Source organism: Bubalus kerabau, chromosome 3 (genome assembly GCF_029407905.1).
Source record: "Bubalus kerabau isolate K-KA32 ecotype Philippines breed swamp buffalo chromosome 3, PCC_UOA_SB_1v2, whole genome shotgun sequence".
Taxonomy (NCBI): Eukaryota; Metazoa; Chordata; class Mammalia; order Artiodactyla; family Bovidae; genus Bubalus; species Bubalus kerabau.
Window position 1 is genome coordinate 43,234,691 of NC_073626.1, and position 26,569 is coordinate 43,261,259.

At 42.0% G+C, this 26,569-nt stretch overlaps 1 protein-coding gene across 2 annotated transcripts in view; it reads right to left on the bottom strand.

Annotated features, from left to right (window-relative positions):
- Positions 1 to 20,143, bottom strand: part of BLTP3A (bridge-like lipid transfer protein family member 3A) — a 73,220-nt gene extending 53,077 nt beyond the window's left edge. The window contains exon 1 of one of the 2 annotated variants that reach the window (XM_055571649.1): positions 19,996 to 20,143. In XM_055571649.1, coding sequence (XP_055427624.1) covers positions 19,996 to 20,042 — 47 coding nt within the window. In that variant the 5' untranslated portion in view covers positions 20,043 to 20,143. Of the gene's footprint in view, positions 1 to 19,872 lie in introns of both variants that reach the window. The other variant, XM_055571650.1, reaches the window with a different exon arrangement.
- Positions 20,144 to 26,569: the final 6,426 nt, after the last annotated feature.

Sequence of the window (26,569 nt, forward strand, 5' to 3'; positions counted from 1 at the left end):
CACACAGGCCTGTCCTCTCACTGTCTCACACTGAATCCCTTCACATCCTGCCAACGACACCAACTGTATTGCCAATCCTGTTCCTGATGCCAATTGTCTTGCTGTTCACACTGTTCGCTGAACCCAGGGCAAGCCAGGCACAAGCTAAGAGGCTGGAAGAAGACTCAAGGAGCTGTAGGAACTGCAGACACGTTTATCCTCTCCTGACTGGCATGGCAGCCATGACGCAGCCTCTCTCCTGGCTGACGCAGCAGCAGTAGCAGCAGCCATAACATAACCATAACGTAGCCATAACATAACTTCATATAACGTAACTATGATGTCGCTCCAATGTAGAACCAATGCAGCTGCAGCCAGGGCTTTCACGGCGAGGCTCATACAGGCTACTGCATCAAGTAGCCCGTGACCAAGCGAGTACCTCGTGACATGCATGCAGCACCGTAAGTGACCTCAGCTGTTACACAGCCCTGTGGAGTCACTGTTGACAGCACATGGGGTGAGAGGGGTGAGAGCATGTAGTGAGGGGGCGAGAGCCTGGGGTGAGAGGGGTGAGAGGGGGTGAGAGCCTGGGGTGAGAGGGGTGAGAGGGGGTGAGAGCCTGGGGTGAGAGGGGTGAGAGGGGGTGAGAGCCTGGGGTGAGAGGGGTGAGAGGGGGTGAGAGCCTGGGGTGAGAGGGGTGAGAGGGGGTGAGAGCCTGGGGTGAGAGGGGTGAGAGGGGGTGAGAGCCTGGGGTGAGAGGGGTGAGAGGGGGTGAGAGCCTGGGGTGAGAGGGGGTGAGAGCCTGGGGTGAGAGGGGTGAGAGGGGGTGAGAGCCTGGGGTGAGAGGGGTGAGAGGGGGTGAGAGCCTGGGGTGAGAGGGGGTGAGGGGGGTGTAAGCCTAGGGTGAGAGGGGTGAGAGCGTGCGGTGAGGGGGCAAGAGCCCGTGGTGAGAGGGGTGAGAGGGGGTGAGAGCCTGGGGTGAGAGAGGTGAGAGTGTGGGGTGAGAGGGGGTGAGAGGGGAGAGAGCCTGGGCCAGAGAGCCTGACCAGTGCCGTCCTGTTAATTTCCCCACACATGCTGTCTCCAGCCCTTGCGCCTTTGCTCTTGCCACTCACCCCTCTTCCTGGAGCACCTTCATCATGATTTGTCATTGAAGACTCAACTCTGACTTCTCACTGAGACCTTCTTTCCTTAACTGCTTCAATGTTAAACTTCATGTTAAAGACTCAACTCTGACTTCTCACTGAGACTTTCTTTCCTTAACTGCTTCAATGTTTAAACTTCACGTTAAACTCCTACCTTCTACATCCCTGGAATCTGTAACACACATTTAGGTCACCATCAGAGAGGGTCTTGGGCGTTCTCTAATTTTCCCGTATGTAACCACTGCTGTGCAATTACTAAGTGTTAAGCCCGGTGAGGTCACGTGGTCACCTGACAGAATGCCGGCGTTCCTACACACCTTGCAGCCAACTGCCCTGCTGACTGACTACTCCCAGCTCCCTTCTCTCATCTGTTGGCTGGATCGGCTTCAGGCCAGGTCCTCACAGCACAACCCCAGCTCCTGTATGACAACCTGTCTGATGAACCTCACCGGTGTAAGTTCTCACTGCTGTTGCCTCTCACAGTCGCTCTTTTCTCGCCAATAATGAATTCCACTTCTCCCTCCATCTGTAACTATACTTAGCCCTTGCACATATCAGATGCTAATACTTGAATTTATAGAGTTATATGCTGTTTACCAACTCTTTTTCCCACACATATCCTTTCCGTTTTACTAAGCTGTGTTTCAGTGTTTTTGGTTTCCTTTGAACCCTAAAATCATGACTGGCAAGAGTTTTATCTCTACACTTTTCTTCTACGGTGACTAACATAGGTAAAAGGGCTCTGTAACAGTTTTTTAAATGATAGTTAAAAAAAAAAAATTAGAAGTTTAAGAACATACAGTACGGTATAATATTAAGAGACACATAGAAATGCACTGGCATGACAACAACAAATTCTGGAAAGTGCTTGCCTGTGGGACATGGGGAGGGTCCACAGAAGTGCCACCTGTATGGTCAACGCTTATTTCTCAAGTTGGGAGGTAACTGCATGGCTCTTCATTATATTACTCTTTATACCTTTCTGTATGACAAATATTTTACAATAAATCTACCTAAGATTTCTATCGGTGACCTACTGTATATATGTTCTGTTGGGAGAGCTACTCCTCCATGGGTCTCTCACATTCCTATATGTCTTGTTGGGTAAGAAAAACACAAAACACATCACCCTGACCACTCCTTACCCAAGCCACTTCTCAGGGCTGTGTTAGAAAGAGCAGCTTTGAGGGATGATGCAGTGTTCCTCTCCAGTACGAAGAACGGGCTTGCTTACTATGTACTACGAAAGCAATGGATTCCCCAAACTCAGGGTCCCACTGCCGTAGCACATGCACAGGCATCCATCTGGGCCCGCTCATACCACTCCCTGGGACCTGCGGGGCACAAGGGGAACCAGCGCAAACCCATCTTTATACTGCTTGCAGGGCCATGACTAATAAAGTCCTTTCTCTCTGACCCAGGAGTCTTGTGCTCTGCCAGCAACCACGAACCGCAGTGGGCTATTAGCATCTAAACAGGGTGAAATAAAATCCTAGACCTTTACACATACTTTTACTGATTTTAATTCATAAAAAAAAAAATTAATCAACAGTTACTGAGTATGAATCTATATTATTCTCTGAACTAAAAAAATAAGTTTTCTATAATGACTCCTGTTCTCTGAAAACTAACTTGCCACAGAGGGAAAGAAAATTCCTCTTTTCCTATAAAGCATGGCCACCTACGAGGAAACAGGACTGGGTGTGAAAGAGAAAAAGAGAACAACTCAAAGTACTTTCACTACGTAAAACAACTAAAAGTAAAGAAAGACACAGCACAAACCCCCGAGGAACCAAGAGGAAACACAATCTAGAAAGATGGAAAGAAAAGCAGAAAACAGATCTCAACATTATTTACATAGAATCACTAGGTACCAGGTGGCCTTCTTTGCAAGCCCCTTTTGTATTTAAATAAGGTATTACAATTATTTCCTTCCAGCTCCCTTCCTTTACTCTTAGGTATTCAGGGAAGCCACCTCAGCTTAAAATGGGGGTGGGGCACCCTTCAGAAGAACTAATCTTAAAGATAATTTTTGAAGATATAAAATTAATTTTGAGGGCTGTATGTCTCCTCTCTCCTCTGCACAGACTCTGATAAGACCCCCACCTCCCCAACTCAGCTAAGAATCATGGTAGGAGCAAGACAGGGTAAGGATCCCTTTAATACACAGGAGCAGGGAGGAAAGGCTGAGAATCACTAAGATAAGCTAATTTTGCATCTGATAAAAAGCTATTTTCAAGAAAAGTGACAGAAACTTTTTCAAGTATGTTTCTCTCTGAAAAGAGGAACATACTTCAAATAAAACGAAACAAACACAGACAAGAATAAGTTACACTGCTTGTTAGCACTGACATTCTCAGGGTGCCTATACTAAACAGGTACCATATATCTGTGCAAAACCTAATCTTATTTGTGTGCTCAGCTGCTCAGTCATGTTTGACTCTTTGTAACTCCCTGACTGTAGCCTGCCAGGCTCCTGTGTCCACGGAATTTCCCAGGCAAGAATACTGGACTGGGTTGCCATTTCCCACTGCCGAGGCTCTCCCCGACCCAGGGATAGAACCCATGTCTCTAGTGGTTCTGCACTGGTAAGCAGATTCTTTACCACCAAAGCACCTGGGAAGCTCAACCTTATCTACAGCTCTATAAAAAATAAATGTCATTTTTCATTTTTTTCAAGCCTTAAAACATTTCCTTAAGTACAGTTTACTTTGTACCAAGCACTCTGAAAAGGAACATTATCTCAATTAGTCTTCCCAATACCCCATATGAAATATGCATCATTATCCCCATTTTAAAGAAAAAGAACATGAGGTTCAGATATAAAGTCATTTGCCCAAGGTAAACAGGGCAGGAAGAGGCAGAGCATGAACCCAGCTCTGTTCACTGGACTTTCTTCTACTAACATCTTCGCTTAGTAATATATTCCTTCAAAACACATCTGGCACAAAATAAATTTATAAGGTATCTCAGAAATGGTAAGACGACATCCTTTCCCTTTTTACAAACTACCACGGCTGTTTAGCTGCTTAACCTGTATAAGAAGAAAAAGAAATTTTTTGTGCGGGGAGAACGGGATAAAGTTACAGTGTACCTCCATCAGAGACCTTTCTGCACTTCACCAACTCAATCAGATTAATAAAATCTTTCTTAGGTATTCCCAGAGCTAAGTCACCAGCATTCTAGCAGTAACGTCCAGCCTCTACCAAGACGCTGACAAGGGACCACAGAGGTTACTGTGCTATCAGCTCTGTGATCAAATATGCAAGTCAGTCAGTAATCATCAAAAACTGAGCAAACAAAATGACCAAGAGTTCTTTAATTATGCTCTAAGGACTGCTGACAGTACAGGCAGGTTTCTGGACCACCATGGGCTGTTCTCCCGTAATAGTAATAATGATATACATTTGTTTTGTTTTTTATCAATTAACTTTTAGGAGACAACAAAAAAATAGATATTACCTAACTGCTTCTCAAAGATGTAGTAAGAATTTCTCAACTGATTTTGCCTGTATTTTATCATAATAACAAAGAATAGGTTAAAAGATGATCCATGGGTCCAGTCATTGTCAGGGAGGTTTGTGGAGGTCTGCTCAACCAAGGAAACCACTGACCTGAGATCTAATCTCAAACTATCCAACAATCCCTGGCACACATTTCATTCAGTATTGTGCTCCTTATCCACAATGATATCACTGAGTCCAGGGGTGGCTGAAAAGGCTAATGGAAGCCTGCTATTTATTGTACTTCAAGAATGTGGGAAAACATTTTCTGGCCATCTGTTACTGTTACAAAGCATAGAGGCTAAGAAGAAATCAAGATGGAAAAACAGACTTGGATCAAGTTTCATTTCTCCCAGAGCACTGCAATTTGCTGAAGAGACAGCAGACAAAGGCTCCCAGACATCTTTATGAAAATGGACCACAATGTTGGGAAGTGACAATTCTTAGATTGGAGAGTCGCCAAATTTCAGAACTAGAAAGGCATCTTAAATACTCTCTTAGTCCAAGCCTATAATTTGCAAGTGGAAAAAAAAACAAAACAACCTGCAGTATCTATTTAAAATGTACTGTTTTTAAGTATATTCACATAGATGCAAAACCATAAGCTTAATCAATTTTAGAACATTTTCACTACCCCCCAAGGAAAAACGAAAACAAAAACATACACTGCAGCTATCATTCCTAATCTCCCCTTGCCTTCCAAAGCTAGACAACTGTGATTCTACTTTCTGTCTCTATAAATTTGCTTATTCTGGACACTTAATATAAATGGAATCGTAAAATATGTGGTCTCTTGTGACTAGCTTCTTTCACTTAGTGTATTGTTATCAAAGTTCATCCATGTTGTAACATGAATCAGCACTTTGTCCTTTTTTTTTAATATAGCCAAGAATATTCCATTGTATGAATATATCACATTTTGTTTCTCCATTATCAGTTGACAGACATGTGGGTTATTTCCACTTATGGAGTACTATGAATAATGCTACTATGAAAATGCAAGTACAAGTTTTTGTGTGGACTTAACAACTTTATTTCTTTTATATATACACTTAGGAGAAATGCTGGTTCAAATGGTAACTGCTTTACTTTTTAAGCAACTGCTACATTGTTTTTCAAAGTGGCTTCACAATTTTGCAATCCTATCAGCAGTTTTTGAGAGTTCTAACTTCCCCATATCCTCATCATCACTTGTTATTATCTTTTTTTTTATTATAGCCATCCTAGTAGCCATTGCGGTTCTGATTTCCATTTCCTTGATGGTCTCATGATGTTGAATATCTTTTCGTGTGTTTGTGGCCATTTGCGTATCTTAAAGAAATATCTATTCAGACACTTTGCCCATTTTTAACTTGGTTACTTGTTCTTTTATTTAGTTGTCAGCCATTATTTCTTCAAAGAAAACTTGTCTTGTTTTAGTTATCTACTGCAGCATAATAAATCACTCAGTGTTGTAAAACAGAAAGCATTTTATTAAGTTCACATATTCTGCACACTAGAAATCTATTTTCATGAAATAACTGGGATTGCTTTTCTCTGATTCACGTATCAGAACAACTGGGGAGCCCCTGGACTCCAAGTACATATATTTTAATATTGTTCCATAGTCACCGAGGCTGTTTTTGTTTTTCAATCTTTTCTGTTCTTCAGAGTAGATGATTTCTATTCCTCTGTTTTCAAGTTCACTGACCATTTCTTTAGCCACCTCCAACCTGCTGCTGAGAATAAGCTTTTCATTTCAGATATTGTACTTTTAAGTCCTAGATTTTATATTTGTGTGTGTGTGTGTGTATATATATATATATATATATATGTGTGTGTATATATATATATATATATATATATATATAAAAATCCATTTCTCTGGGGAGAGTCTCCATTTGCTCATTTATCACTACCAAGTTTGCTTTAAAGTCCTTACGTGGTAATTTCAACATCTGCGTCATCTTGGGTTAATTTCTATTGACTGCCATTCTCTGGACAATGAGTCACAGAGCCATTCAGTTATTATTGTATACTAGACATTATGGAGATTCTGGATTCTGCCAATTTCCCTCTGAAGAATTTTGTTTTGTTGGTCAATCAACTTGGGCTAGATTCATACTCCAAACTCTGTCCTTTCTGTAGTGGATGAAGCTGAATTTCAGCTCAATTCTTTCAGCTTTCAACCATCGCCTTTTCCAAGCTCCATGGAGTCTCTTCCCCCATGCATGTCAAGGATTAAAGCAGATTTTAGGGCTTCTCCTTCTTTGTTCGCTTCTTTCTAAGATGTATCCTTTCATTTTCCAGTCTCTCTTATAGCCCTGAATTTCATCCTCTGACTCCCCAAGTAAGACTGTATGACTGCAGACTTTTGCTTGAGTGGGTGCTAACCATCACCCACCAGAGTGTCCTCAGGCAAAAAAAGCTATAGAAATGAGAATCTTACCTAGTATGATCCATATCTTTCAAGTTTCCTGTCAGTTTCTGCCTCATTTTGTCAGTCTCCAAGGTCTTCGAGTAGTTGCTTTTTTTTTTTTTATTCGATTAATTAATTAATTAATTAATTAATTGTTTTTGGCTACACTTGGTCTTCATTGCTGTGCACAGGCTTTCTCTAGTTATGGCTCACAGGCTCTAGAGTGCCAGCTCAGTATTTATAGCACACCAGCTTAGTTGCTCCATGGCATGTGGGATCTTCCCGGACCAGGGATTGAACCAGAGTCCCCTGCATTGGCAGGCAGATTCTTAACCACTGGACTACCAGGGAAGTCCGTAGTTGCTTTTTATATACCACCTTGAGTTCATAATTGTTACAAGAGGGAGGCTTTGGTCGATATAAGACACTCCTATATTGTTAGAAGTAGCTCTTCTGCTAGCTCTCACTGTGTTCTCCCCAAGAGGCAACCATGATGTGAGTCACCAAAAACACATATGACTGGATGTGCACAAACACACCCTCTCAGAGCAGGGCAGCAAAGAGTAATAGATAAGTTATCTTCTTGGTCTGCTGGTGAACTGCTTGTCATAAAATTGTAAAGCAATATAAAAAAACTATAAGAAAAAATAACAGTTTCCACTATAGAATGGCAGCTGGGCTTTCTTAGAGACTAAACAATAGATAGTAGTTATATATGCAGATAGACAATTACTATATATATATATTCTACTAAAATTGCTTCTTTCTTCAGTGAATGCCTTGGGCATTTTATAATGTCAGATTTTTAAAATTTTTTTTAATAATTAGAGTTAATCTATAAACGATACCTCTGTATAGATACACTATAATTTATTTAATAAAATTCCTACTGATTTATATTTTCATTAAATAGCCTTTTTCACTTGTTTGATTCCTTCTGTAGGATGAATTCATAGACGTGAAACTGCAGAGTCTACATTTTGACAGATATTGCCAAATTTCCTATCACAGACATGATACTGATTCATACTCTCGACAATTATAACCAATAGTCCAAATCTCCCCATACCAAGGGTAGCTTGGTCATCTGAAGCACTCCTATTTACCCTAATCCCCATCCCAGAATTCTGGACATTCTAGAGAGGCTCTCCTTCCTTAATTCCTAACAACAGTCCTGATTAACATTCTAATTCCCTACTCTAAGCCTGAAGCCTTGCTAGTCTTGTTTAGCTGAAACACTAATAACTGGATCTGGTTTGATCCACTTTTCTTCTAGAATTGAATATTTGTAAATTGGCCTACTGGGGCTTCCCTAGTGTCTCAGCCGATAAAGAATCCGCCAGCAATGCAGAAAACCTGGGTTCGGCTTCTGGGTTGGGAAGATCCCCTGCAGAAGGGAATGGTAACCCCCTTCAGTATTCTTGCCTGGAGAATCCCATGGAGAGACGCGTCTAGTGGGCTTCAGTCCATGGGGCCGCAAGAGTCAGATACGACTGAGTGACTAACACAACAGCAAACGGGCCCACTAGCAAAGTAAGACACGCTACCTGTCGACTCCTCATCTAACTGCCTGTTAACACATTGACCACCACCTAGAATACAGCTGCAATTTCTTATTCATCATCTTTTCTACATACCTTTTTTTAAAAAATGCTTTTTTTTAGGCCATGTTATGTGCATGCAGGATCACAGTTCCCTGATGAGGGATCAAACTCACACCCCCTGCATTGAAAGCATGCAGTCTTAACCACTGGACCATCATGGAAGTCCCAACATACTCTAACTGATCATTCTAGAATTAGGACTGAGATGGGGGGATCTTTACCAACTGTAACTCAGAGATAGTGCCCTCTGCCCTCTCAATTAGTTCTTCAACCACTTAGTCCCCATAGAGACTGGGTCCCAGGTTCTTTCCCCTACACTGGTCTTGAAGATAATACACCTCATGACTTAAGTCTTGACGTGTCTCACTTTGTTAGAAACCTTTGTCATCCTAATATATTCCCCTTAATTTCCTTTACTTCCATGTCATGACAATTTTCAAACTTAAATCAAGAGTAGGAATTAATGAATATTGTATTTCTAATTTCAAAACCTACACAGGCTCTTGGTTTAACCAAAGTGAAAGTGTACTTGCTAACAATCAGAAAAGGAAGGCCTATTCCACTAACGGGCATTGTTGATTATTCACTATTGAATGAGAACAGTTATTTCTTTGTGGTAAAGCCTTAAACAGCTATTTAGAGAAGTATAGCAGGCAGATTATCTAAGTTTTTAAAACTGCCCAAGGAGAAACTAAGGAAAAAGGAAAACCACACCATACACTGAGGGTGTCCTTACTTTTTAAGCACAACTGGCCCTAATTTTGACCAAAATATATGCTTATTTTAACAGGCATAGACTGCTCAAAGTGATTTCTTTCACATCTGATGGTAGAAGAAAAGCCCTGTCAAAACCTTTGAGTAGTTTCCCCTACAGAGATCATTTAATAAACACCCTAAGATAGCTTTCCCAGGCGGCGCGAGTGGTAAAGAATCCGCCTGCCAATGCAGAAGATGCAAGAGATGTGGGTTCGATCCCTGGGTCAGGAAGATCCCCTGGAGTAGGAAATGGAAGCTCACTGTAGTATTCTTGCTTGGAAAATCCCATGGATGGAGGAGCCTGTTGGGCTACAATCCAGGAGTCACAAAGAGTCGGACACGACTGAGTGCACGCGTGCACACACACACACATCACCACACCTAAGATAAGCAGCACATTCAACTAAGGGTTAGTAGGTTCAAACCAAATAAAGGAACTGTGGAAGACACAATGAAGAGCTTAAAATACAAACAAAGGTCTCTAGGGAGGACTATGAGCTCCTCAAGAGCCTGAACTGTATCATTTAGATCTCTGTCTAACTCAAAACCCAGGATAAGAATGTTCAATTAATGTCTACTGATATTAACAAGAAGCAACTAAATGACAATTGCCAAATAAGTGACATGAACTAAGGGGTATATCCAACAATCTATCCATATTCTTTCACACATTGCAAATCAATTATGTGTCTGATTATCCAAACATGTTAAACCAGGTTTAAGAGTGTCATCTGTAAACACAAAAATAAATGTAAGCTGTGAAGCTGAGGTTATAAGGTACACACTTCCCATCTGCAATAAGTAGTAAGTGCCAGGTTTTTTAAAAGGAGAGAGGGAACGAAAGAGATTAAGTATATTCTGAAAGCTCTATCTAAAAGCTGTTATAATAAAATACGGTATCAGAAAATAAAAAAGATATTTCTCTGAGAACAAAAATTATTTTTAAAGTAATAGCTAACATTTAATTTCTTACTCTATTCCAGGCACTGTCCTAAGCACTATCTTATACATTCTTAATTAATTTCTCTCAATGACTTCATGACATAAAAGACAGCCACTGTCTCCAATTTATACATGAGGAAACCTAAGTGTGGAAAGGTTAAATAATTTGTCCACGGTCACAGAGCTAGTGAGCTAGGATTCAAGATCAGGCAGTCTGGCTCAAAAACTTGCAGTCTTGCCTACACTAAACCATCTCTGTGACTTTAAACGAAGTCAAGAGTTAGGGAAGTTTGGAGAAAAGAAACTCTAGGTCCCTCAGACCCAGGTCAACGGCAACAGAGAAGACGGTGAGCCCCGTCCAGATGCTTTGGCGTAGTATTCAGGCCTCTATGACCTAGCCAATATCCTTCTAGCTGTATTCCTTTAACCCACACTGCATGATGCAGAGCCACATGCAGTCTCCTAAAACCACCTGTTGCTTCTCAGCCTCTGTCTGGCATCACCCTTCTGCCCCTGACTGTGCCCTGCTGGCTGCACGGATACTTCTGAAGGCTTTACTGGGCCCAGTGTTTACAGGCCTATTTGTCTCTATAGGCAGGTAAGTCTCTGAGCAGGAATCTTGTCTTATTTGTCTCTGAGTGCTTCTGGAAAGAATTAATGAATAAATGGTTTCAGAATCAGAGTCCTCAAAGACAGCCCAGGGTCTGGGGCTAGCGGAAGGGGAGACCAGGCTCCATATCTGAGAGTGGCTGAGGCTCCACCTGCAGCTGAATAGCCAACTCTCCTGCAACAAACCTTCCTCACAGAGGCAGAGGAACCTCTCTTGAGGGTTCCGAGGACCTAGGAGCCACAGCCAGCTCCACCTGCAAGCAAGGGATATCCTTCAATACACTGCCAGGCCTCTCCTTTCATATCAACCTCTGTCGAGACATTTCCTCAAATGAAATGAGCTCCTGAACACTGCAGCCCCTTCTTTCACACAGGTTTGAAGGAAAAAAAAAAAAAAAAGATTTCAAAAAAAAAAAAGAGAGAGTGAGAAGAAAGAAAGAGAAAGAAAGAAAAACAGATTTCTCTTAGAAGAGGGAAATGTATATTTTCAGCTCTGTCTGGGAAAGCACTCCACCAGAGGGCAGGAGGAAGTTCAGCTAGAATGAACTGAGCCATCCCTAGCTGGAATGTCCACATTTCAGAACACCTTGACTTTCAAATGACTCATAAACTGCTGCCCGGACCCCTGCCCCATCCTCACTGCCATGGCAACAGAAACGGGTTTCAGAGAATAAAAAACACACTCAGAGCTTCCAGAGTGTCTGCGGACTGAGGAGCTATGAAAGTAAGAGTGGCTTAGGGGAGCTGACCCTGTAGGACGTACTGTGAATGGCACTGAGCTAACTAGAATAGCATTCCTGCTCCCAAATATATTCTCTATTCCTCCCCCTGACTTAGCTGAAATCATATAGAAATCAAAACCCTAAAGAACAGGGAATTTTGGTGGGAGAGTAAGGGGAGCTGAGAATACAGGCCTGCAGGTAGCAGGGTGAGGCAGCAGAGGCCTGAGGGAAGAATCGGGGCAGTGGGTGCATGACAGAGGGGCCTCGGGAGGTGGGGAAGAGACGTAAAGGAGAGAAGAGAGGGTGGGTCAAGAGCAAACCGGCTGTTTAAGATTTTGGCCTAAGCTGGTGGTTCTCAGCCCTGAGAGACTCAACTCCATGAGTGGTCTTGCCAAGAGTGACAACCTTCTCTAAAATAATGTTCAAAACAATCTTTCCCAAGCGTAGTTGCAGTCCTGGAACTTTCACTGTAGTTTAAAGCTGTGCAGGGAATTCCCTGGTGGTCCCTTCCTTCCACTGGTTAAGTCAGGACTCCATGCTTCCTTCTACCGCAGAGGTCATGGATTTGACTTTTGATGATGGAGGAACTAAGTTCCCACAAACTGCATGGAGCAGCCAAAAAAAAAAAAAAAAAATTATGCCGTACTTGGTGTTTACGTGTAAGTAGGCTCCTATAATCTAAACAAGCAATTCACCTCTGTAAGCATCTAACAAACATTCAGAAGCCAAAAAGGACAAAGGACAAGGAGTTCCCTGGTTGCCTAGCGGTTAGAATTCTGGGCTTTCACTGCTGTGGCCGGGGTTCAATCCCTGGTCAGGGAACTGAGATCGAGTAAACCATTTGTTGGGGCCAAAAATATATAAATAAATAAAAAGACAAAGGATAATCCTTCTTTGTGTGAAATGATTCTGCATACTGCATGACATCAGCATCTCCAGCCCACTCATCGAATGCTGGTCATATCCCTCAATCAGAACTGGAAAAAATGGCCTTAGGCCTTGCTGAGAAACAATGATCTCAATGATCTAAAAGATCTTACTCCAAACTTTTTCTTCTCCTTCTTCTCTCCTCCCCCTTCACATGGTTCCCAAATAACCAAGACCCAGATCTCCATCTAGTGAGCTTATATTATATATAATTAACATACTGTGGCTTTTGTGGGATGAGGACCTATTCAACAGTTATAACACTATTTCTACTACTGAACCACAAACTCCAAATTTCAAACTTAGAAATAAATTTTGAGAATATAACACTTCCATAAGTCAGAGACTTAAATACACTGACCTCTCACCATCAAAGTTCTCATTCTTTAAATGATGGGTTGACATCTAAGCTATATATCTCTAAGGCACTAAGACTCAGTATCCATGTAAAATGATCATTGCTGTTGGCAAATAAAACAACATCAATCCAACACATCATTTATGATACATCTAGTCTTTATTTTGTGGCAAGAAGGTACAAATTACCTATCCTTTACCTAGACTGCTAACGTGTATTATTTTTACACTCTAGGTTTTCCCTTTACTATAGATATTGATTGATTGATTCCACTGCTTATACATATCGGGAAATGTTCCTTAGCATCCATAATCAGCACCAGTAGCACTTTCTGCATCACACAAAGATAAAGGTCCCTTAGTGATACTGGGTGAATTGGATTCCCTTGTCTCCTGCTCCCCTACCCTCACCCTGCCCCAGTCTGAGGTTCCCTGAGTTACAGCCATGCGTTCTCACTCCACATACCTTCTCCTGCACCCACTTCACACACTCAAAACATCCTCAGACCCTCTGGTTTTCAAAGCAGTCAATGGTCATAAGCCCTGCCACATGAATGTCACACCCAAATAATCATAGAGAATTAAGCTGCCAAAAAAAACAAAAGAACTTTTTTTTTCCCCTCAATGATTCATGTCATACTTACAGATTATTTTCCAACCAGGTTTTATATTAGGTGCAGATAGCTAAATGGCCTCTATTTTTTTTTTCACTCTGAAAATATAGTATATAATTGTGCTATATTCTTAAACTCCAGATAAGTAAATCCTCTAAGGACCCAACCCAGTATATACATATCAGGTACTTCACCTATTCTGAGGCCCAAGTTTACCTTGCAGTATGCCTCGGCGAGAAAAAAATGTCAAACAGGACCAGCCCTAGTTTTCTTCTCTCCTTAAGCAATGATACAGAGCATTCATCTCTACTTCTCTGCATTAAAATGTTAAGAAACATCATTCTTACATGTCAAAAGAATTATTCATTTGGATGATCTCTCTCGAACAACTTTAATAAGTAGTAATCGTCACTGTTCACTGAATACTTTTTCAGTACCAGGCACATTTATACATGATTTCTAATCCTCAAGACAAGTGTGGATTATTATCCCCTATTTAACAGATAAGGAAACCGAAGCTTCAAGAAACTAAAAGACTTGCTGAACACCAGCTTACAAGTAGCAGAGTCAGAATGCACAGCCACTTTTTAGAATTAAGTCCTGGTTCTTTCTACTACAATAACATGCTGCTCGGTCAGCTTTTCAAAGCAGCTGATTTCAATATTTGTGAACCATACGTTAAGCTTTTTATGTCAGATACATATGACCACATTGCTTTGAAATTTGTATTGCTTATAAACGCTGCTTTTTTTTAAGACACAAGACAACCACTTTAGGGTAAAAGAGAATCACCCTTGGTTCTTTTTCTTTTTCTTTTTAATTTTTATTTATTTATTTACTTTTAGTTTCTTTTTTAAAAAATTTTATTAATTTATTTACTTTTAGTTTCTTTAGTAAAGACAAAAATCTATGCCAGGGCTTTCACTGCTGGGGCCTGAGTTTAACAGCTGGTCAGGGACCCAAGATCCCACAAGCCACGTGGCACATCTTTAAAAAAACAAAAGCCATGCCAAAAGGGTACTAAACTTATAGAACAGAAAGAAATTATTTAATATCCGGGGTAGTCTGAATGCCAAATATTTAACAAAAACTCAAACACCTAAAGAACAATCCCTCCTTTCTCTTAAGGTAAATGACTATTACTCTGACAGAGAGCAAAGCATCACATCCTTTCCAAGTAAGAAATGTTATGGGTTAATGGTTACAAATTATCCTAATTATTCCCACTGAACCTGCCCAATTGGAACATTTCTTCAAAAATTTCTCATGTTTCCAAGGTTCTGACATTTGCTTGTGACTAAAATCCACAAACAAATCAGAATTTGAAAATTAAACAAAGGCAAAAATAAAGGGGCCATCTGGTTTATCACAGATGAAGTAAAAATATTTCAAAACATACCCACCAGAATGGCTAAAATGAAAAAGATGAAAAATACCAAGTGTTAGCAAGGATGGAAAACAACCAGAATTCTTATAAACTTTCAGGGGAAGTGCAAACTGCTACAGCCAGTTAGGAAAACTGTTTAGCAATATCTACTAAAATTTAACATACACATATCCTGTCACCCAGAAATTCCACTCTTAGGTATATCCACAACAGACACACTTATTCACCAAAGGATATGTACTAGACCCTTCCTAATAGCACTATTCAACACAGCTCTGAACTGAGAAACTACACAAATGTCCATCAACAGAAAAATGTACAAATAAATTTAAGTATATTAATATAATAGAATAATAGCAATGAAAACAGAAAATCTACAAATTGATACAACAGAGATTAACCTCACATAAACAATGTTGAGCTAAAGAAGCCAGTCATGAAAGTATACATTCTGTGATTCCATTTATATAAAGTACAAATAAAGAGAAAACTAATCTTTGCTGTTAGAAGGCAGGACAATGGCTAGCCCTTGGTAGAGGCAATGATGGGGGAGACTCAGGGAGCTCCCCGGTGCTGGTTAATATTCTCCTTCACGTGGCGCTGGTTGTTCAATGTGAAATACTCAGTAGATGAGATGCATTAGAGCAGCAGAGAGATGAAGGAGTCTGGCTCTGGAATGGGAGTGACTGTGTTAGGATCTCAGTCCCACCACTTACTGATATAGGGCAAGTTATTTAACTTCTGTGTCTCATTTATTTCTTCATCTATAAAATGGGCCTGATGTCTCCTTCACAAGGTTAGACTGAGGATTAAATAATCATAAGACATATAAAGTGCTTATTCTTACAACTGGCTATTACTATTAAATATTTGCTAAGTTAATAAAAGTGCTTCTTCAAAAGCAAGACAAGATGAGGAAGAAAACAAAAGATGTTTATGATTGCACTATTACCAGAAAATGTACAAAATAATTATTCAGGAAATGAAGATGATAATAAGTAAGGCCTAATCCAAAGGAGTGTGACTTGGAAGCCGAGTCAAGCCCTACCCACACAAACCTTTACCTAAACAGACCCTGGGCAGGCAGGCAGCCTCTGAGTGGGCAACTCCAGCAGTCCACTGGGGATGGGCCATGGGGTCTCTCCAGGATGAGGGGACACTGATCAGGATCTAAGAAAGCTGAGCCCACAGTCAGGTTCTCTTCTTCTCCAAAAGGACTCTGAACTCTTCTAAGTCTCTGATTCCACCTAACGCTTATGTTTTTTAAACTACCTATCATGTTATCAGCCATGTCTCTGTCACTTGGAGTCACATTTCCTGCAGCCATTTAGAGTAAATAATTAAGATTTCTGCTGACTTTCTAAAAGAGCCAGTTGAGTGAGTTGCAGTCACCTATACCATGGACGTGTCCCTGACTTCTCTGGCCATGTTACGACAGCTACTCTTCATTAAACTCTACCTTCATGCCAGGCACTATAATGAATACTTTATCCCCAATTTCTCAAAAAATTCCGCTAAGCATGTAGTTATTCTCTCTTATTCTCATCTTTTACAGATAAGAAAACTAAGGCTCAGAAAGGCTGCCCTGTATTATTAAGTGGCAGAGTAGGAAGGTGAATCAAGCTTGTCTGGCCCCAGAGAAAACTCCCTTTCCATGAGCAATAGTCCAACTTACTTTACTATCCATCATATTTCTTCCTATTTGTACAACAAAAGGTCATTAGCTAAGGGGATCTAAAATAAGAATAATCTAATTCAGTGAAAAATCAATTTGGGGTATTTTTTAAATTAATGTTTTTGTTCCAAGTAAAAATCTCCTCCTGGGTTTATTTAAATAAACAATGAACATAAAAGCTATTTGTATTATACAGCGGTCATCCAAATCATAGGTTAAAGCCCTTAAAAGAGAATTGTACTTCTTCCCTGCTGAATCCCCAGCACCCAGCTCAGTGCCTGGCCTAGAGTAGGATCTGGAAAATCACCTCCTTCAAATCTTGTTTACCAAAATAGTCTACTGATAAGTAGGATGCATTCCAACAAGACACTTTAATATGCAAAACTTCCTGAGCAAAATGAAACATAATATAGGAGTCACTGGGATATCCTTCCTGCTGTAGGGTACTCCTCCAGGCCAAGCGGCACTATCATCATCAGCAACAAGGAATTGTTAAACACCTACAAACATTTATTTAATATAGTAACCCAGTATCCCAACTCTCCTCTCTCTCTCCTCCTCAGGTTTGGCAAGCCCCAGAAACTATAGTTCCCCTCCAAGCATGCCAGCCTCTGGATGTGTAGTAGAGACCACACAGAGACACAAATATCACATGTGATTAAGGAAGCCTTTCCAAGTTAAATCAACAGGAAGGCCTCAGGAGTTTGACCTTTCCCCAAGTCAGACCCACATCCTAGCAAAAAAGGCAGCCCTGAATAACCTTCCACCCTACTCCTCGGTCAACCACACAACCCTGTGGGAACAAGAAATTTCTACCAATGTCTAACACCTATTCCTACTTCACCTAAAAGAGAACTTTGTTCACTAAGGAGTCACTGAATATGTCAGCATATACTATTAAATTTTTTCTTTAAAAAGCCTATCTTCTTAGAGCACAGAATATGAGTGTATCACATTATAGCAGAAGTGTACCAGAATCAGGAAGCAGAATTGTACCAGAAGTGTACCAGAATTAAGAAGCCAGGTTCTATTTCTCTACCCATTTTTGGCCACTCCATGGGGCTTGCTGGGTCCTAGTTCCCTGACTGAGGGTTGAACCCATGCCCTTGGCAGTGAAAGCACAGAGTCCTAACCACTGGATCGCCAGGGAACTCCCTCTATTTCTCTACTGTACCTTCCACCGTAACTTAAGCAAGTCACTTATCCTTCTAGGCTTTAGCTTCCTCGGTCATAAAATGAGAGGCTGAACTAGTCAGGGGTTATTCAGGGCATTCGTTTAAGATGCCTTAAGAGGTTAAGGCATGTGTTTTAAGGGATTGTTAACTTTCCCCACCATGGGAACTTACATAAAAAATTATCTGTTTGCATATATGGATTTTTCTGGAAAAGTCTATGGCTTATATCAAACCATCACACAAGTTGTGGCCTCCCAAATAACCACATCGCATGCTTTACTGAACACTTACTATGCATTAGGCACTGCACTAAGCCCTTGTGTATTAACTCATGTAACCCTCACACTAACCCTCTGAGTTAGATACTACTATTATCCTCATTTTATAGTTAAAGAAAGTAAACCAAAATCAGCCTGACCTCTTAAACACAATGCTATGTTAGGTAAGATCATCTCTAAACCCAAAAATTGTCTGTTTCTGTGTTCATTCAAATTAATGGTTTCCCTTCAGTTAAATTTTCCGCCTCATTCACAATCATTAGTCATACACATGTCTTTACACAGAGCAAGCAAATTCACGGCACACCCAAATGAATGTTACCTGAGAAAGAATATACTAGGGAATTAACCCAAGGAGAGGATCCAAAGGCACTTTCCAACTCCAGCCTCTAATCCGCTTTTACTTTAAAACATGGTGTGGTGATTAGCCAAGAGATGAATCTGAATCTAATTACTAATTAAAGTCTAAAATCAAAGTAACAGTAAATTGGCCAAAGTGTCTGCCAGAAGAGAGGATGCAGTGCCAGCGACAGTGTCTCACACAGCACTCACCAAGGCAATGAGAAGTCCAGAAAAGAAAGGAGAGCAAGGCCTGGGGTCCGTGGAGACTGGCTCCTCCCCCTGCTCCCTCCTCCTCAAAACCACTGACCTCTGTGGAGCCAAGGACTGGATCACCCTCCACGTGAGAGACAACGGCTGTCTAAAGGTATCGCTAAGCCCTGCCCGGAATAAGGAGTGAAAACGAAGTGAAAGGCCAGCTTCTGATCTGTCTGGACACCAGTTCTGACAAGCTGCAATCCTAATTCAGGGGTCAGCAGTCACCCAATTACAAGCGAACAGTTTTGTGTGCCACCCAGCTCGGGTCCAAATGACTTGGCGGACATAACACTGCTTTGATGGCTGCAAAGCAGAAGTGGGAGTCGTTAGTTCTTTTCACAGGCTGTCCAAATATCCTCCATATCTTAAAGAGAAGGCTGTTGAAACTTTATGCCCAACTCTCATGCCCTTTCTCCATTTAGTCTGTGTTAAATGAGAAGAGAAGCCTCGAGAGGGGAAAAGGAGATTCGAGGAAAGGCCTGGGTGCAAGGATTAGATATTTTTCGAGAGTGATGCAACAGGGTCAGCCTGACGACGAAGACAAGGAGCTGAGAGCTTCTGGGAGGGAGAAAAACCAGTATTGCGGGTGGGAATCTGAACGGAGGATGGGTTTTGAAGGACTGGGGAACGGGGTCATTTTTAAGTGAGTGGCCCGGGTTGAGGGATCTAGCCCGGAGCAGAAGAAGGAAGACGAAGACCAAGGAGCGGGCAAGTGGGCGGGTAAAAAGGCGGGCAGACGGCCCCGAGGGAGGGGCAGCAGCGCGGAGAAGACGCCGCGGGCCGGGCAGGAAAGAGTGGGAACCGCGGGGGCCACCGGGGGCCGGGCAGAGGGCCCGGGGCGGGGGGCATGCAAGGGGGAGTGGGGTGACCTGCCCGGCGGTGTGGCAACTGAGGTGCGCGCGGCCGCTCAGGAGATCCTTGCCGTCGGGAGGGCCGTGGGCTCTTCCGATGGGAAGGAGGGCCTGGGCACCCGCGCCGGGGCAGGGGCGCCGGCCCCCCAGGGCCCAGGGCCAGGGCAGAGCAGCGCGGTGACAACGGTCGCGGCCCCCGGAGCGGGCTGTCCGGCTCGAGCTGAGGCGGGGATCGCCGCCGAGTCCCGGCCCCGGGGCTGAAGAGAGGGAGGCCGGCCCGGAATACGGCTTTTAGGGAGGAGGGTCGAAGGGGACGAGGAAGGGCCCGGGACGGCCGGGGCCGGCGCTCTCACCGGGACAGGTGCTTCAGGATCTGCTTCTTAATGAGCCCGGCCATGCCGGAGCCGCGGCCCGCGCGGAAGGTGGGCGGGCGGCTGTGGCCTCCTCAGCCGCGAGGGAGACGCGCGGCCCCTCACCTCGCCGCGGCGCGGAGACCGGATGCCGCCGCCGCTGCCGCCGCCATGGCGCTCTCCAGCCCCTGCCCCGGCGCCCGGAGCTCCGCCGCGATCCCACCCACCCGCGCGGCGACGCGGAGATCGCGCGCCGCCAGCCCGGCTGCGCGGCGGTCCGGGGCGCGCTCGGCGGCGGGGGCGCGCGCGGCGGGAGGAGGGACGCGCGCGGCTGCGGAGGCGCGCGCGGCGGGAGGCGGGGCGGGCGGGCTCCAGGCTCGCTCTCTCACTCAGCCCCGCCTGCCGCCTCTCAGCCAAGCGAGATCTGAAAGCCTTCGCCTGTCAGCTGCCGGAGTTTCACACCTCGGCTGTCGCCTTGAAGAATCGGGGAAAGGCGGCGTTCTCTAATTTTTCTTTTTTTTTTTTGCAGGAATTCACTAGATAATTGCACATTTCGCGGTCCACCTCATTCATTTCGCTCACACGTTCACGCATTAGTTGAGCACCAGCTAACTGTACTCCAGGAATCGAGCCGGGGAGTGAAGAGTAGGTTCAAGGACCTCGCAGGCCTATAGTACCACAGCACTTTGCAGCTTTGTGCTGAAGAGTGACAGGGGGACGCCTCGTCATCGTCTTTGTGCCCCTCTTAGCCTCCATCCAGTTAACCAGCGGATAAATGTTGACTCAGCCCGTACGAGGTGCACTGCAGAGGCCCCCATTCCCAAATGCTGGGGGCAGCAGAAAAGGAGGCGGTAACTAAATGACCAAGGACTTCAGAGGTCGCCTTTTTTACAAAGAAGGAAACTGAAGCCCAGGAAAATAGCTAAAAGAGCTTATTTAAGGTCACAGCTACCTAGTGAGAGACAAGAGGCTGGAGCCCAAGTGTTCTCAGTCCAGTGCCACTTCCACCCTGGTCCACCCATACACCTAGATTCCGGCAAAGGTGAGAAGGTGGCAGTCTTCAGGACTTACACCTTCAAGCAAAACTGAACAAACTACTCTCTGAAACAGGCTTATAGGAAATCTGGCCACCAGTTAAGTTTATTCGTTCTTGTAAACACGTAGTACATGAACATAATGCAAAAGTCAAGATGTCTCCTCCCTCCCTTGTTCCTCAGCCGTTCAATTCTCTTCCCCTAACAACTGTTATCTGATTCCAGAGTAGTCTGAGTATATGGTGAAGCATATAAATGTTAGGGTTTTAATATAGACAAATGGATTCCTATGCCTCTTAGTCATAGTAAGTTCATATTTCCCAGAAGCTCCTCCCCCTACCCCCATTACCTTTTTTAAAGGGAACATATCCTCCTCAGCCTGGGTTCTCTACTATCCATTTCTTTCCATCAGAACTGCATAGTCTATCATTTCTCCATCTGCCCTCCTCTCACCAGAATACATCCTAGGGAACAATAGATCCCACAGAAGAAGAGATTTCTTGCCAGGGATATTGATCATAATCCCTCCTTCTAATTTGGCTGTCAGATGCAAGGGCCTCTGGGCAATTTTTTGCATTTCATGTTCCTTTTCCTAGAGAATCCTAGCAGCTGACTGGATATCTGACATCAGCGATATAAAATAAAACTCTCCTCAAGGTCAAAGACTCATCATCCTTGCTGGATGATTCACCATGCCTGATGAATGAGTTATTTTTTCACTGAAAGCAAAAACTTATGCTCTAAAAGAAACACATGGAAAAGAAGCGTTCCTACTCTCACCAATAGCACACTTTCCCTGCAATGCTAAGAATGCAAGGCATATAAAAGCAAAAGAGATTTGGGGCCAATTTATATTTTTTCTTTAAGGTTAATCCTTTCAAGATGATTGTAGATTAACATTCAGTTGTAAGAAATAATAGCGATCCCGATATACTTTACACAGTTCCCCTAATGGCTTTTTGTCGTTCAGTCGCTCAGCCATGTCCCACTCTTTGCAACCCCATACACTGCAGCACTCCAGGCTTCCTCGTCCTTCACCATCTTCTGGAGCTTGCTAAAATTCATGTCCATCGAGTCGGTGATGCCATCCAACCAGCTCATCCTCTCTTGTCCCCTTGCCTTCAATCTTTCCCAACATCAGGGTCTTTTCCAATGAGTCAGCTCTTCGCATCAGGTGGCCAAATCACTGGAGCTTCAGCATCAGTCCTTCCAATGAATATTCAGGACTGATTTCCTTTAGGATTGACTGGTTTGATCTCCTTCCAGTCCATGGGACTCTCAAGAGTCTTCTCCAACACCACAGTTCAAAAGCATCAGTTCTTTGGTGCTCAGCCTTCTTTATGCTCCAACTCTCATAACCATACATGACTACTGGAAAAACCATAGCTTTGACTAGATGGACATTTGCTGGCAAAGTAATGTCTCTGCTTTTTAATACTCTGTATAGTTTGGTCATAGCTTTCCTTCCAAGGAGCAAGTGTCTTTTAATTTCATGGCTGCAGTCACCATCTACAGTGATTTTGGAAGCCAAGCAAAGTCTGCCACTGCTTCCATTATTTCCCTGTCTATTTGCCATGAAGTGATGGGACTGGATACCACGATCTTAGTTTTTTCAATGCTGAGTTTTAAACCAGCTTTTCATTCTCTTTTAACTTCATCAAGAGGCTCTTTAGTTCTTCTTCACTTTCTGCCATAAGGGTGGTATCATCTGCTTATCTGAGGTTATTGATATTTCTCCTGGCAATCTTGATTCCAGCTTGTGCTTCATCCAGCCCAGCATTTCTCATGGTGTACTCTGCATATAAGTTAAATAAGCAGGGTGACAGCATACAGCCTTGACGTACTTCTTTCCCAATTTTGAACCAGTCTTGTTGTTCCTTGCCCCAGTGGCAACATCTTGTAAAACTTGAGTACTATATCACAACCATGATGTTGACATTGATATGTTCAATGAACAAAACATTTCTTCCTGATATGAATGCCTTTTACTTCCTTTTCTTGCCTTATAGTGTGGGCTACCAATCCTGGCATTTTGTTTAATAAGACTGGTGAGGGCAGGCATCCTTTCTTTGTTCCTAAAGCATTAAGTCTTTTGGCTAAGTGGCTAAATCACATCAGTCGTGTCCCACTCTGTGCGACCCCATAGATGGCAGCCCACCAGGCTCCCCCGTCCCTGGGATTCTCAGGCAAGAACACTGGAGTGGGTTGCCATTTCCTTCTCCAATGCATGAAAGTGAAAAGTGAAAGGGAAGTCATTCAGTCGTGTCCGACTCTTCGCGACCCCATGGACTGCAGCCTGCCAGGCTCCTCCGTCCATGGGATTTGCCAGGCAAGAGTACTGGAGTGGGGTGCCATCGCCTTCTCCGATTAAGTCTTTTACCAGTAAGTATAATATTAACTGTAGATTTTTTGTAGGTGGTCTTCCCAATTTAATGAAGTTCTCCTCTATTTCTATTTTTCCTGAGAGTCTTTACCAAGAATAAATGCTTTTTTCAAAGGCTTTTTCTGCTTAAATGCTATGTGATTTTTTTTTTTTAGGCTGTTAACATAATGCGTTACCCTGACTGATTTTTCAAATACTGAACCAGCCTGCATCCCTAGAGTAAACCTCATTTGGACATGGTGTGTAAGTACTTTTATATATTGCTGCACTCTCTTTGCTAATATTTGCTTAAGAATCTGTGTATATTTGCTTAAGAATTTGTGTATATTTTCTTGATGGCTAATGATTGAGCATCTTCTTATGTGCTTACAGGTCATTTGTGTAACTTTTTGGAGAAATGTCTATCCAGATACCTTGTCCATTTTTTAATTGGGTTATTTGTGTTTTTATTATCAAATGCAATCATTTTTATATTCTAGATTACAAGTCATTATCAGATATATTATTTGCAAAACTTTTTCCTATTGTCTTTTCATTTTCCTGATTACAATCTTTGAAACAAAATTTTTAATTTTGGTATCATTTTTTTACTCACTTATTGCTGTGTTTTTGGTGTTGTATCTAAGAAATCACTGCATAATACAAGGTCATGAAGATTTACATGTTTGTTTTCATATAAAATTTGTATAGTTTTAGCTCTTACATTTACTTGAAATGACCCATTTCAAGATAATTTTTGTATATGGGGACCAACTGCATTATTTTGCATGTGAACATCTAGTTGTCTTAGCATCATTTATTGAAAAGAAATTTTTCAATAAATTTCATTATTGAAATGAATATTCTTTCCCCATTGAGTTATCTTGGTGAAAATAAACTGCCATGCACCAGGAACTAATATCGGTTGTATGTCAGTTATACTTCAAAAACAAACTAAAAGAAAAAGAAATCTGATTTGTGGTTACCAGAGGTAGGGAGGAGAGGGTGTGGGGAATTGCATGAAGGCAGTCAAAGGTACAAACTTCCAGTTACAAGATAAGTACTGGGGTGAAATGTACAATATGATTAAAATCATTAACATTACTGTAAGTTTTATATAAAAGGTAACAGTAAATCCTGTGTTCTCATCACAAGGAAAAAATTTTTTTTCTTTTTTTTTGGGCTGGGGTGGCAGCGCTTGGGCTTTCTCTAGTTGCGGAACACAGGCTTAGTTGCCCTGCGGCATGTAGGATCTTAGTTCCCCAACCAGGGATCGAATCTATGCCCCCTGCATTGGAAGGTGGATTTTTAACCAGGGAATTCCCCGCCAAATTTTTTCTGTTTCTTCAATTTGGTATCTGTATGAGATGATGGATGTTCACTAAACTTACTACGGTCATGATTTCAAAATGTAAGTCAAATCATTATACTTTATACTGTAAACTTACATAGTGCTGTATGTCAATTATATCACAAAACTGGAAGTAAAATAATAATAAAAGAAAATTAGTTGCCAATGAAAGTATAGATCTAGTTTTGAAATCTTAATTCTATTTCATTCATCTATATATCTAATCTTATGCCAGTAACAGTGTCTTGATTAGTGTAGTTCTGTAGTAGGTTTTGAAGTAAGACATCTATAGTGGTTTTGAGTATATAGCTTTTATAAATTTTAGTTATATGTTTTTTAATTGTTTCTCTAGTTATTATACTATTTATGCATACCTTATCACAATCTACTGGTATTGCCATTTACCAGTCTAGTGAAGTATAAAAAGCTTACCTTTTATATTCCTTTTTTCTCTGGGAGATCTAGTTGTCTTAAATATTTCCTCTATGTACATTTATAGCTGCATTAATCAGTATTATGATTTTTGCATCAACCATCAAACATAATTTAGAAAATTCAGGAAAAGGAAAATCTCTTGTACTTACTTACCTGTATTTTTGCTTACCATATTTTTCCATCCTGATGAGATTCATTCATTTATTGTTTTTCTGTTTGGAGAACTTCTAGTCATTCTTTTACAGTATATCTGCTGGCAACAAATTCTCTTAGTTTTCTCTCACTGGAGAACATCTTTATTTCCCATTTGCCCCTGAAACATTATTTTCACAGGGTATAGAATTCTGGACTGATCATTCTTTTCTTTCAGCACTTGAAATCTGTTTGCCACTTCCTTCTGGCGTCCATGGTTTTTGATGATAAATCTGCTGTCCTTCAAATTGTTTCCCCTCAAAAGTAGGGTGTCATTTTCTCTGGCTGTTTTCAAACTTTTTGTTTTCAGTTTTCATAACTATGTAGATTTCTTTGAGTTATCCTGATTGTTATTCAGCTTCTTGAAAATGTGTGTGTATGTCTCTTGCAAGCCCTTGGGAAGTTTTCAACCATTATTTGTTGCAGTACCTTTTTTGGCTCTCTCCTTTTTTCCCCTCCTGGAAGTCTGATAACATGAATATTAGATTTTCAGGGACCCACAGGTCCTTAAAATTCAGTTCATTTTTTTAAGTCTATTTCCTGTTGTTCAGATTGGGTATTTTTTATTGTTCTATCTTCAAGTTCTGATTATTTCTGATTACTGTTTCTTGTTGAGACTATTCATGAATTTTTTGTACTTATTTGGCAGTTCCAAAATTTCCATTTGGTTCTTTATATCTTTTTGCTCACTAGAGCACTTTCATGATGCCTGCTCTAAAATCTTTTGTCTAATAATTCCAGGAGTGCTATCAGTTTACTGTTGACAGGTATTAATTTCATTTGAAATGTAGTTTGAGATCTTCCTTGATCTTGGTCCAATGAGTGATCTTAGATAGAAATCTGGATAGTTTCATATTATGTTCTGAGATTCTGGATCTTATTTAAATGCTCTGTTCTGCTAACTTATCCTTGCAATGCAGAAGTGGGGAGGTACTCTCTTGTTACCATCAGGTAGAAACAGAAGTCCAGGTTGCCCAGTTAGCCTCCTTGGACACCCAAGCAAAGAGCTCCTCATTACTGCTGGGCTAAAGTGAAAGTTCTGGCTCTTCAGCAAGCTTCACTAATACTTCTCTAGCTGGGAAGTGGCAGAGTGCCTTGTTACTGCTCCCCACAGCCTCATCACCACTGGACATTGATAAAAGTCCTTAAAAGTTCTGACTCAGCATCTTCTGACATCTCAAGAGGGGGCAATGCCCTGTTACTGCCAGATGGGAATGATAATCCAAGCTCTTTTCTCACCACCCTGGCAGGAGTTTGGGGCACTTCATTGTAACCTCACAAGGGTAGAAATCTAACTCTCCACTTGGTCTTTGTGGCATGGATTGG